Genomic DNA, 13,350 nt, shown 5'->3' on the forward strand with positions numbered 1-13,350 from the left:
ATATTTTTTTTTCTTCTGAAGATTGCAAATGATAGATTTTTCTGATTCCATATTCTTCACACAATATTTGTACTGGTTTTCTGCATTATAGCTCTCTCTCTTTTTCATAAGTTCAACTTCCTTATATATACTTGAAGTGTTATGCTGCCATTAGCAGCATAATCCTGCCACATCTATGACATGACGTTTTCGACAAGTTTGGAAGTTCACTTCTCTGATAATCACAGAAAAAAAGTTCTAAAACACTATAGGGTTAACTTTACAGCACGGAAAAATCAAATGAAAGAAAAGTTCTTTTGACCAAAGCTGACTGATCACATTCATTGAGACATGCAGGTGCCATCATTGTTTCCACTTTCCCAGAAGCCCGAAAACTGCATCAGACATTAGCAATACATCGGGAAAATGTGGTACAAGATAGGAAATGGGAGCGATGTGTAATAGAAGCCGAAACAGAATTCAGGTAAAGGAAGAACGTAAAAAATTCTCTGTGGAAGCATCCAGATTTTCTATTGTATAATGGTACAACTAATGAGTAACAACCCCCCCCCCCCCCAACACATAAAAATGTGGTTGAACTGTAGAGATATTTGTGGAGGCCATTAAGCAAAAAACTCAAACATAGAAAAATATAAATAATTTTATTTAAAATATTTTGATACTGAATGTCTTTTACAAAATATTACAGAAATATATTCCATTAAAATATCACATGCCATTATATGCTGGCCCGCCGCCACCTTCTGGACTAACCCAGTTGATATTTTGACTTGGATCTTTGATATCACAGGTTTTACAGTGAATACAGTTTTGAGCATTAATCTGTAGTCTCATTCCCTCTGCATTTTCATTTGGTACATATTCATAAACACCTATGAATGTGATAAATAATTTGATTTAGAAGTAGAATCGAAAATAAAATTAAAAATTATTCCCTTCTTTCAGTTAGAAAAAAAATGAGGTGGAGCTAGTTTTAACCCCTCTATAAAGAAGAAATGGTCAGGACTCATCTATGAAATCACAATCCTTTTCTGTTATGCTTATGGCTTTATTTTAATTACGTGCAGTAAAACATTGAATTATGAATACATAGGTGCCAAGCTTCCAATTTTTTAACCTTGATAAAATCTTCCGGCCGGAAACTGATTTCTTGTAGCTTTATAGAAAAGTTTGAAAATCCTCAAATTACTGCTTTACAAAAATGAAAAATCCCTTAAAGAAAATTTCTCAGTTCTTGTAATCCTAGGCTCACCATGTTTCTTTGATTAAAATATGGGGAATTGTTGCCAAAAATGAGTGAAGTTGCCAATTGCTAAATATATAGCAAAACAATAATGAAAATAAACATATTTATAACCATAATTATCATAATATAAATTATAAGTTGAAAAATAATTTTAATCCTTGATTTTAGTGAAGAATAAAAGTTCAAGTGGGTTTCATTGAAAATAAGAGAAAAAACGGGACACCATGAAAAAAGTCGAAGGGCCAAGTATTTATTTTTGGGGGTCAAATCCATATATTAATGAAAACCTTCCACAGTTTAGAAGCCCTTTTTTTGATTTGTGCCCCCATTCATTAAGATGTCAGGGCATCCCTAACTAGGGGAAAATATGGGAATATGTGTGTGTACTAGGAAAATGGGCTATGTGATCACCCTATATATATGCAGTCCCTTGAAAAATTCCCATTTTTCCCTTTTATTTGTATGAGATTTTTTTTTAGCAGCGAAATATTTCGTCACCTGACAAACTAGATTTTTCAAGTCTGGGAATTGGCACCCTTCTCAGACTTGATTTTAATTACATATGACAAAACTAAATTTTACGAATGCAGTGATAACTACGCTTAGATTTTTTTCCGTGATATTTCTACCTTGGCTAACAAGTATTCCAGTTGATATGGATACACCTGCTTATGTAACACTACAGTGTTGTCAGCTGAATTTTTGTGGGCAATCTGAATTACTATCATTAGAGCCTGATCCATTCATATCTGTCTCTGAATAACTTTTCATTCATGTCTGCCTTCCAAAAAGCTTTTGAACCATTTCATGTAAAATATATGATTTAAGCAAAAGGAAAAATGCATTAAAGAAGAGCCTAGACGTGAATTTTTTCATTGCACATGCCCTTTTGGTACAAAAGTCTTGGCATCAAAATGAATGGTCTGGACATTCTAGAAAATTACATTTTCTATCTGCATGTATGAGAAACAGAGCTAACCACATCAAATATGAGGATGCCTATGAACTTGACTGGTAAGAAAACAGTCCCAAGGTGACATCTTGAAAAAATTACCACTGATTCTACTCATTCAAATATGCACAAAAATAAACTTGTCATTTTTGTTGTTTATAGGGTCTAAGAATATTTCATCCCCAACATATCTCACGTCACTATAGTAAGCGCAGTTCCAGGGGGGAGGGGGGCGATCGCCCCGTCCAAGAGCTTAATAATATTAACAAAATTTATCTTTTCCAAAAAAATATGGGATGATCCGATGCAGCTACACAATAAGTCGCTTCTCTCACACATCATGGTGGATTCGCCTGCCTCTGCTCCAGTCACCCCTGAAGATGTCTGCCTCCACTCTATTTGCAGCTGAAGATGTCTTTCTTTGCTCTATTTGAAGCTGGAGATGTCTACCTTTGCTTCATTCGTAGCTGAAGATGGCTGCCTCCATTCCATTCATAGCTGAAAATGTCTGCCCTTACCCCATTTGAAGCTGAAAATATTTGCTTTGGCTTCATTCGTATCCTGAGATGTTTATCTAGGCTTCATCCACAGCTGAAGATGTTGAAGATGATTGCTTCTACTCTGTTCACAGCTGAAGACATCAGCCTTCACTCATGCATGGATCCAGAAGGGGGTGATGGGAACTACCACCCCTCTCAATATGTGGAAATTTTTTGTCCCATAAAATATACAGGACTATCAAACTAACTCTCCCAATTTCTCCCCCCCCCCCCCACCACATTATCCTGTATCCACACTTGCACTATAAGATAGACTAAACTTATATTGAAAATGAAAGTCACACCTCGTAGCCTTTGATTTTTCAACATCTATTTAGCAAAAAAAAAAATATGTTCAAAAATTTAATAACTTCTTAAACTTACTAATTTTTTTAAAGGGAAATCAAAAATATCATACCCGCTGGGCAGAACCTCTGCTCTGGTCCATCATAAATTGAAAGATTTTTTTCAACAGGCACAGAGTCATCCATGAGTGTTAGATGTGGTGGTTGATCTGCTTCATGATTTGTCCCAGTCAGAGCTACAGAAGACAGCAAATCAAACGTTACCAGATTATCAGGCTTCGGATATTCTATAGGTTTGCATTTGCTCGCTTCCTTTAACTTTGAATGGTCTGGACCTAAAGAATGTGATGCAAACCATAATTCTGATTTGATTTACATTTTGAAGAAACAATGTATAAAAATATCATGTAACAGAATCCAATAAAAATTGTTTAAAAATTTTCTATATGGCATATAGTCATGTAACAAATAATAACCACCCAATAACTCATTGATAATGACTGTCAAGATTACAAGGCGATATGAATAACACAATATTTGATCAAATTCAACATAACATAATTTGACCATCATAATCTCACCACCATGCTTGAATGTCCATGGCTCCTTTCCTCTGAATAAAAAGTAAAACACTCCTGTGTATGCCAAGGATCCGTACAAACCGAGGGGTGTATGAAACGAAGGACGAACATTTCGCACAGCCTTCAGCTCCTTCCACACTGAACTTGAACGTATTGCATCTTCGTATTCTTTAGGCTCAATACCTAGAACCATGAAAAAAGAATGGTAATTTCTGAGATCTTAAATGGGGTTCATATAGCCATTGTGTTCATAGGAAAAGTTTGAACACTACCAGATGTTGCTGCATAGCATGAAGAAACTTCAGCATTTCGTAGAAATATTATAATTTTTCAATGGTAACTATTCAGTAAAGACAATAATACTGTCTGAGTTTCCTTGCTACTTGCTGCTTCTAAATTTTCTCAGTGTAATAACTTTGTCTAATAAATTTGTCACTCGTTCTGCTCGTGTGCATAAATTTCAAAAGGGTGGGCTACTTTTCTTTCTGGTTGCTTTAACTCACAGCAAAAGACAAAGACAACATTAAAAAAGGGGAAAAAAATAAGATACTCATGCATCTGATAAATGACTTCACTAGCCATGTGTCATTGAAACTCGTTGTGCTAGATGGAATTGGCTGGCTGTTTACCAGCCCGCTACTTTACTTGCAAGAAAATAGCTAGTAAATTCGCCCAATGTAATTAAGCCTTAAGAATAATTAGATTTCAGAGGATATCAAGACTGAAATTTGATATTTATCCTATAAATTATCAATATTGAAGGACAGGACACACCCAGCTCCACATCTCAGAGATATCAAAGCATCGAGGGTATCTGGAAATATAAATTATCAGCAGGTATACATGCAAAATGACAAATACCATGGAAACAATACCATGAAAGTAAGTGACTTTAGCTATCAACTCACCAGATGTTTCAGATGTTTGTGTCTCAGATGTCACTGCTTTGAAAACACAGTCAGCTGCAATCATGCCACTCCTTAAAGCATTATGGGTTCCTTTAATTTTTGGGACATTCAAAAACCCTGGACTACAACCCACAAGGCAACCACCAGGGAAAGTAAGCTTCGGTATACTCTAAAAGGCAAAATAAAATAATTAAAAATTCAATCTCATAATATTAATAGAAAACCTTGATAGTTTAGAGCAGTCATTCTCAAAGTGTGTGTCATATCTCTTAAGCCTTGTTCACATGTGCAAATATTGTAGTAGCATTGGGAGTTCTAGCACCTGCTTAACGACTTTTTTGCTTTGCAAGGAAAGAAATGAAGAACAGTCATTCTTGAAAGAACGATTGATTTGAAATATAAAAAATTGTTTTTTCTATTTCCAATGTGATCAGGGCTTTAGGGGGCATCTGCAACTTTTATCAGGGGCCATGGCTCCACATCCTGCAGAAGTCCTCTATGGGGGGGGGGGGGGGGGCTGGGATTTTTTCTGGGTCCCTCCATAGTGAATTTATTTTTTATATTGCGATCCTCACATATTCCCAAGAGATCTGTACAAGGAATTTGTTAGTGATATCTATGCCTGAACCGGGATTCGAACCCAGACCTGCACAGTCAGAGGCTAGCTCCTTAACCACTGGACTACAAGGAAGAAAATTTAGAACATGCAAAAACAAAACAAAAAAAGATAAAAATTGTCCTGGGCTCCCAGGCTGATACTCTGTCAGCCCACTCTTTGGGGGGACATGTCAGGAACATTGCAGTGCACTGCCGCTATACTAATGTGTGCATTGTTGTACATGTTGACTAAGGAAAATGAGCTGCAAGTGATAAAAGTTTTAGAACCACTGGTTTAGAGGAAAAATTACACATAGGTACAAGGTAATAATTTTTATCCTGGATGCATCATAATGGGAGGGGGAATGATCAAAGTATAGCTTAACTTTGTGGCCAGGTCACTCCATCATAAAATAGAAAACTCTCTTCTGTCCACAATAGCACATCCCCTTGAAATTCATTATGCAATCCTAAGTGAGATTACGTTCTGTTACACAGCAGACTTTCTCTGTTCAGTCGAATTGACAGCTTTTCTCATGTTATATTTTTGTTCCTATTGGTGTTTCAGTTCTGTGTACAAGTTGCTGTCAAAGTCTGGGTACTTCATGAAAAGGCCAGCCACTTACATATTGGTCAGGCTTCAGACTAGGATGAGAAGTAGAGGGGAAACTCGCGCAAGTGGGCATAAAATAATTTTTCTGATATACAAGCCCCTGAAGGCCATAAAAATCATTGAATGCTAATGAAATTTGAGATATAAATGTTTCAGAGTATGCACTCAAGAATGAGTTGCGAAGCAAAAACCTAGATCTTGGGGTTACGGTAAAAAAAAAATTATAAAAATTCAAATGGCAACAATTTCATGCATTGCAAAGTGATTGAAATTTATTACACACACACATGCAACACAGCATAAATAGTATACACAAAAACAAAATACACATACAATACAAAAACATATATTACCATTTACGTATTAGCCCAAGGGATTACATAATCCGTCCAGGGCATATTGATACTATGTTACATATATTGGGGGTTGACAACAGACCAATGATGAATGCATCTTGATTAATTCAAGATATAATATATTATACTGTGCAGTATATTATACAGTAAAAGACCATAAATGGCATTAAAACGGTACTGCATTACCATAACGCCAGCACTAGATGCAGACAAAGAGACATGTAAACAAGTAAACAACCAATGCAGATCACATTTCTACCACCAAAAGTTCCCTACAGAAAGGTTAGCGCACCAAGCCCTTGGTGAAATATTTATTTGTATGCATCAGTATTTATCGTGCTACAGGTTTCAACACCATTCAGTTTTTTTGCTGCACTGATCACTTAGTAATGAATAAAAGTGTGTCACTATTTGAATTTTCTCGAATTTTGTTTCTGTGACCATAAGCACAAGAGCTAGTGTTACTGGTTTACGGAAGAGTAGATGACTTTGCTTAATAATACTCAAAAAATCGTCAATGAATAAGGCAAATACCAGGAAATACTGAAAGATTATAATATAATTGATTAATTATAAAAAATATCACCATTCCTGTAATCAACTTAAAAATACATGTGAATACATACTGTACATAAATCCTGTGATCGTCAACTGACTAATTTTATATGTTTAGACTTAAATATATATATGTATATTTTCTTTGTTCAGACTAAAAGTATCTAAAAATATATATATGACTTTATAAATTATTAACAATTATTACTGTAACAAGGCTGTTGCATAATTCAATTACTCTCTAATTTAACTTACATTGACTCACTGGAAGGACTATCAGTCCCTTAGGGTCACAGAGTGTGTATCATCATAATGTTACAGTTTGTGGAGTTTTATTGTTTTGTGTTTTTCTCAGTTTAATTGTATGTTTTATGTGTTGTGTTCAGTCCAATAAAAAAAAAAAGATTCCTAATGCATTTCGACACGCTATGGGTGTTGTCTTCAGAGGATAAGAGTATCACGCTGACCGAGTTTCCTACTTGGATTGAGTAGGCCTACCAAATCTTCAATCTCGGTTCAAGTCAAACGTCGCTGCAAGAATGAAACAAAGCGCCTGTGTGTGTCTTTTTGCAACAACCTGATCAGAGGATAAGAGTATCGCGCTGACAGAGTTTCCCACTTGGATTGAGTACCAAATCTTCAATCTCGGTTGCTTAGCAGAAGGGAAAAACAATACGTCTGTTCAAGTCAAACGTCATGGCAGGAATGAAGCAAAGCGCCTGCGTGTAAGTCTTATTGCAACAACTTGATTGGCTGCTTGCAAAATGGAGCTATCCGATTGGTCTATTCGAATTTTCGTTCGTAATGAATTTAGGCGATGTGATCAGTATTGATTTACTGTTGTTTACTAATTCATTTTTGAAGGCCCGGATGTATGTGCCTTCATGGAAGACTAAATCGGATGTGGATTTCACTTTGTGAAAAACTCTCACTTCCTGAAATTTAAATCTATGGCCCTCTTGCCAGCAGTGAGCGGTAATGGTCAATTTTTCACATTCTTGATTTTTAACATTGCGAGCATGTTCATTTAATCTAGTTTGTGTGGGTCTTCGTGTTTGTCTTATGTAGCCAAGCGAGCAATCACCACATAGAATATAATAAATGCCCCATTGTTTATTCTGTGGTATAGCATCTTTAGGGGGTTTGAAACAAAAGTTTTTAGCAGACACATCTATGGCTGTAAGGTTGAACTTTTTGAGAATCGGCTTGATCTTAAGTGAGACTATTGGATCACATATGGTACATATATAACTACACTTTCATTGAGTGGCTTCTCAGTAATATTTTCCAAAGTGGTTTCTCTTGCTGGTGTATCATTGGTGGTGATTTTCCTTTTATAGGAGATATGTTGATGATAATTTTGCGCTTTGGGATGGTTCCAAAGATGACTTGGAGCAATTGCTACTCATTATGAATGATATAGACCCTCATGTTCAATTCACAGCTGAATTTGAAACAAATAATGAACTGCCTTTCTTGGACGTACTAGTAACTAAACAAAAATCACACCTTTCCAAACTTCAGTCTATTGTAAGTCTTTAACTCACTACCACCTCATTTTAGATCTTGCCATCCCATGCAACAAAAACTCTCAGCGTTTCGTACTTATATCGCAAGAGCATTTAACATTTGCTCAGATCGAAACACATTCGACCACAAATTTGAAACCATCAAAGCAATTGCTAAAGACAGTGGGGTCAACACCAAGATTGTTGACGAAATGAGAAAATTCATGAAACCTACGAGAGAAACCACTTTGGAAAATATTACTGAGAAGCCACTCAATGAAAATGTAGTTATATATATACCATATGTGATCCAATAGTCTCACTTAAGATCAAGCCGATTCTCAAAAAGTTCAACCTTACAGCCATAGATGTGCCTACTAAAAACTTTTGTTTCAAACCCCCTAAAGATGCTATACCACAGAATAAACAATGGGGCATTTATTATATTCTATGTGGTGATTGCTCGCTTGGCTACATAGGACAAACACGAAGACCCACAAAAACTAGATTAAATGAACATGCTCGCAGTGTTAAAAATCAAGAATGTGAAAAATCGACCATTGCCGCTCACTGCTGGCAAGAGGGCCATAGATTTAAATTTCAGGAAGTGAGAGTTTTTCACAAAGTGAAATCCACATCCGATTTAGTCTTCCATGAAGGCACATACATCCGGGCCTTCAAAAATGAATTAGTAAATAACAGTAAATCAACACTGATCACATCGCCTAAATTCATTACGAACGAGAATTTGAAAAAAATTCGAATAGACCAATCGGATAGCTCCATTTCGCAAGCAGCCAATCAAGTTGTTGTAATAAGACTTACACGCAGGCGCTTTGCTTCATTCCTGCCATGACGTTTGACTTGAACAGACGTATTGTTTTTTCCTTCCGCTAAGCAACCGAGATTGAAGATTTGGTACTCAATCCAAGTGGGAAACTCCGTCAGCGCGATACTCTTATCCTCTGAAGACGACACCCATAGAGTCTCGAAATGCATTAGGAGTTTTTTAGTACTTCCTCGTATTTGACTTATTCATTGACGATTTTTTGAGTGTTATTGGTTTGTTTTTTTCTGCATCCTCGAGCACATATTTTGAAAAACACTTTTCTCAAATTTCATTTGTATTACTTGATTTTTGTGGCCACTAGAAGCTCATGTATCAGCAAAGATATTTTATGGCCAACCTGTATATTAGGAAAGCCTACAAACAGGAGCGAGGATAAAAAATGTGACTTTATCTGTGCCTTGGCTCTGGGAGAAGAACCCGAAAATTAAGTTTACGAGGAGCATGTGCAATGATGAGTGGTAATAATCCATCCTTTGTACAATTCTTGAAGAGAGTGAAAGAAATAATGGTGTTTTAAAGTTGCTGTTTTTTCTTTTTTTTTGACATTATAGATAAAGTTTCCTTATTTGCAACTTGTTATAAATATTTTTTGTAACTCTAACACTGATTCTTTGACAGTAACTAACAGATCACTCATAACGGCAAGATATTCAATATAAGCCATACTTGTTATATCAGACTTTCACTGTACAACAGTGGTATATGCAAAGAAGCATTTTTTTCCTTTTAGTTTGAGATTATGGGTTTTTTGCATCAAAACCTGAGTAGAAAATGAAGTAACAACCCCCACCTCACCCCAAGAAAAAACTATTACCTTCCCCTTTGAAACTCCGGCATGCACACATAGAACTTGTTTTCTTGAATCTTTCATTTTGAACAGATTGTCAAAATTTTGAGGAATGTTTTATTTAAATTCTGCTGACCTGACCTGGAAACCACCTTCATTGAGAGCTCTTGCGCCATAAGCGATCCGAGTTCCGCCTTGAAACAATGGTTTTACAGAAGGATGTAGCTTGAACCTTTGAAATTCCTTGAAAGGATTGAGGTAGGGGTTATCATAATCCAGAGCAACTACAAATCCAACAGCTATCAAAGGTGTTTCTTCATCAAGATGATACAAAAAAGAACCTCCATATGTTTTTCTATTCTGAAAAGTAAACCAACAAAATCGAAATTTATTAAAATGAAAAATTTTGTCAACAATATATTTATTTTTTGATTCGCTGTGGTATTTGAATTTTAAATCACAATCATAATCAGCCAAACACTTAGTAGGTAACGCTAAAACCATGTTGAGGCTCAATGACTGAAAATTTTCAAAAATTGTGGAAAGGGAAGAAAAACGTCATTTTCCAAATGTTGACTAACGGGAAATGGAGAAAGGGGAAGTTCCCATTTCTCAACCATAGAAGATGGTAAGCACAGTGAGAGTCCCATTATAACCTAACCACAATATAACAGGTATATAAAAATGGATTTCCATTAATTCACTAAAAAACAGGGAACAACACATGATGATGGTTGCAATATACCGAAAATATACTGGAACTAAGAATTTATCAATTTTTTGCATACAATGTGTGTGTGTGTGTGTGTTAGAGTAAAAGCATTAAAAAAATAAACATTTAATACGGAAGCCAGAATCATGCCAAGTGTATTTTGTCATGTTATGGAATAAGATTTCAGTGGCTTTCAAAAATGATGGCGGTACAACATAGAGAATTATTCGCCGTATTCCCTATTGCCACATTATCATTGTATCCAAACTGTATATGGTTTGCCAAAAATTAATAAGCAAAATAGAAATGATTACCAACGGCCAACCGATAGTATGCTCAACTGTCCCAGGCTTGTGTTTTGTAGAATCAATTTCCCAAAGTTCTTTCAAGCCTATTGCATATGTCTGTGGCTCGCATTTAGATCGAAGATTGAACTTTTTGTAGAGCTGTTTCGCTAAATGACCGTGGCAGCCTTCAGCAAAAATGGTGCATTTTGCGTGCAGCTCCATACCTCTCTCAAAAGAATCCTGCAAGTGGAACATATCACTAAAATAAATCAAGGACACAAAATACAATATGTGGTTATTTACATAAAGCATTACCCACATGACATAATAAATACTTTTTACTTGATTAAAAAAAACTTTATCCATCAAATATATTTTACATAATACCTCACGAGGAACCAGAAAAATGCACCAATTGCAGTCTCATAAACTGAAGAGCCAAAAAAACTGGTACAGACATGCGTATGCAAATAAAGAGATATGGAACCATTCAGAGTACGGCGCTGCTGTCGGCAACGCCTATATAACACAACAAGTGTCTGGCATAGTTGTTAGATCGGTTACTGCTGCCACAACGGCAGGTTATCGAGATTTAAGTGAGTTTGAACGCAGTGTTATAGTCGGCGCATGAGAGATGGGACATAGCATCTCCGAGGTAGCGATGAAATTTGGATTTTCACGTACTGCCATTTCACGAGTGTACCGTGAATATCGGGAATCCGGTAAAAAATTAAATCTCCGACATCGCTGCGGCCAGAAAAAGATCATGCAAGAACGGGACCAATGACGACTGACGAGAATCATTAAACGTGACAGACGTGCAACCCTTCCGCAAATTGCTGCAGATTTCAATGCTGGGCCATCAACAAGTGTCAGAGCCAAATTCAACGAAACATCATCGATATGGGCTTTTGGAGCCGAAGGCCCACTCGTGTACCCTTGATGACTGCACGACACAAAGCTTTACGCCTCGCCTGGGCTTGACAACACCGGCATTGGACTATTGAGGACTGGAAACACGCTGCCTGGTCTGACGAGTCTCGGTTCCAATTGCTTCGAGCTGATGGACGTGTACGGGTATGGAGACAACCTCATGAATCCATGGACCCTACATGTCAACAGGGGACTGTTCAAGCTGGTGGAGGCTCTGTGATGGTATGGGGCGTGTGCAGTTGGCGTGATATGGGACCCCTGATACGTCTAGATACGATTCTGACAGGGGACAGGTAAGTAAGCATCCTGTCTGATCACCTGCCCCCATTCATGTCCATAGTGCATTCTGACGGACTTGGACAATTTCAGTAGGACAATGCGACACCCCACACGTCCAGAATTGCTACAAAGTGGCTCCAGGAACACTCTTCTGACTTTAGACACTTCCGCTGGCCACCTAAATCTCCAGACATGAACATTATTGAACATATCTGGGATGCCTTGCAACGTGCTGTTCAGAAGAGATCTCCACCCCCTCTTACTCCTACGGATTTATGGACAGCCCTGCAGGATTCACGGTGTCAATTACCTCCAGCACTACTTCAGACATTAGTAGAGTTCATGCCGCGTCGTGTTGCGGCACTTCTGTGGGCTCGCTGGGGCCCTACACGATATTAGGCAGGTGTACCAGTTTTTTTGGCTCTTCAGTGTATATAGGAACCCCACATAAGGACAGATATAGTTTCATTAATAACGATTCAGTTATAGTTAGGCATTATCCTTGAATGTAATCCTCATCTGGGAAAGCCTAATGGATACCAGAAATTATTTTAATCAACAGGGACTAAAACTGTTTTGTGTATGTTTTTAGAGCCCCCCAGAAAAAAGTGCCATCCGAGTCAGAAAAAGTTTTACTCTATGGCATAGCTGCCAACTTTTGAAAATGAAAATTCTGGAGATTTTCGCGCAAACCCGTATTTTATGCTAAAACCACTCCCTAAGAAATACAATATGGATTTTTCCAAATAAAATAGGGATTTTCCAAACATTAAAGTTAAAGCGTAAGGAATAAAATCCCTACTCAAAAACTGAAGTCAAATTAAAATAGTGATTTTACACACATGGAAGTTAAACCCTTGGGAATAAAATTACTACTCAAAAAACAAGTGAAATTGGAGGCCAAAACTTCAATGATGTAAAAATAAATATTGTGTTCAATATTGTGTGCGCAAACCCGTATTTTATGCTAAAACCACTCCCTAAGAAATACAATATGGATTTTTCCAAATAAAATAGGGATTTTCCAAACATTAAAGTTAAAGCGTAAGGAATAAAATCCCTACTCAAAAACTGAAGTCAAATTAAAATAGTGATTTTACACACATGGAAGTTAAACCCTTGGGAATAAAATTACTACTCAAAAAACAAGTGAAATTGGAGGCCAAAACTTCAATGATGTAAAAATAAATATTGTGTTCAATCAGAGACGCTGTGAACAAATATTCTGCGCGAATGATCCCAAAATCATCGGAAGATGAAGGAAAACACCATCAATTTTTGAAGAACACTGACTTTTTGTGACACTTGCTTGATGTTTTTTTTTTCATTTCACGAGTGATGA

General features: G+C 36.8%; 1 protein-coding gene across 1 annotated transcript in view; it reads right to left on the bottom strand.

The window, feature by feature from the left end:
- Positions 1-622: 622 nt before the first annotated feature.
- Etf-QO (electron transfer flavoprotein-ubiquinone oxidoreductase) overlaps positions 623-13,350 on the bottom strand; it is a 38,064-nt gene continuing 25,336 nt past the window's right edge. Inside the window, exons 8-13 of the mRNA XM_089240541.1 lie at positions 10,824-11,036; positions 9,939-10,157; positions 4,532-4,700; positions 3,624-3,806; positions 3,156-3,377; positions 623-872 (exon numbers count right to left, since the gene is read on the bottom strand). Of these exons, the coding sequence (XP_089096667.1) occupies positions 709-872; positions 3,156-3,377; positions 3,624-3,806; positions 4,532-4,700; positions 9,939-10,157; positions 10,824-11,036 (1,170 nt within the window). The 3' untranslated portion in view covers positions 623-708. The remainder of the gene's footprint in view (positions 873-3,155; positions 3,378-3,623; positions 3,807-4,531; positions 4,701-9,938; positions 10,158-10,823; positions 11,037-13,350) is intronic.

This window comes from Pholcus phalangioides, unplaced genomic scaffold (assembly GCF_987345545.1).
Source record: "Pholcus phalangioides strain wild (caught in Gottingen) unplaced genomic scaffold, Ppha-v1.0 ptg000013l_1, whole genome shotgun sequence".
Lineage (NCBI taxonomy): Eukaryota > Metazoa > Arthropoda > Arachnida > Araneae > Pholcidae > Pholcus > Pholcus phalangioides.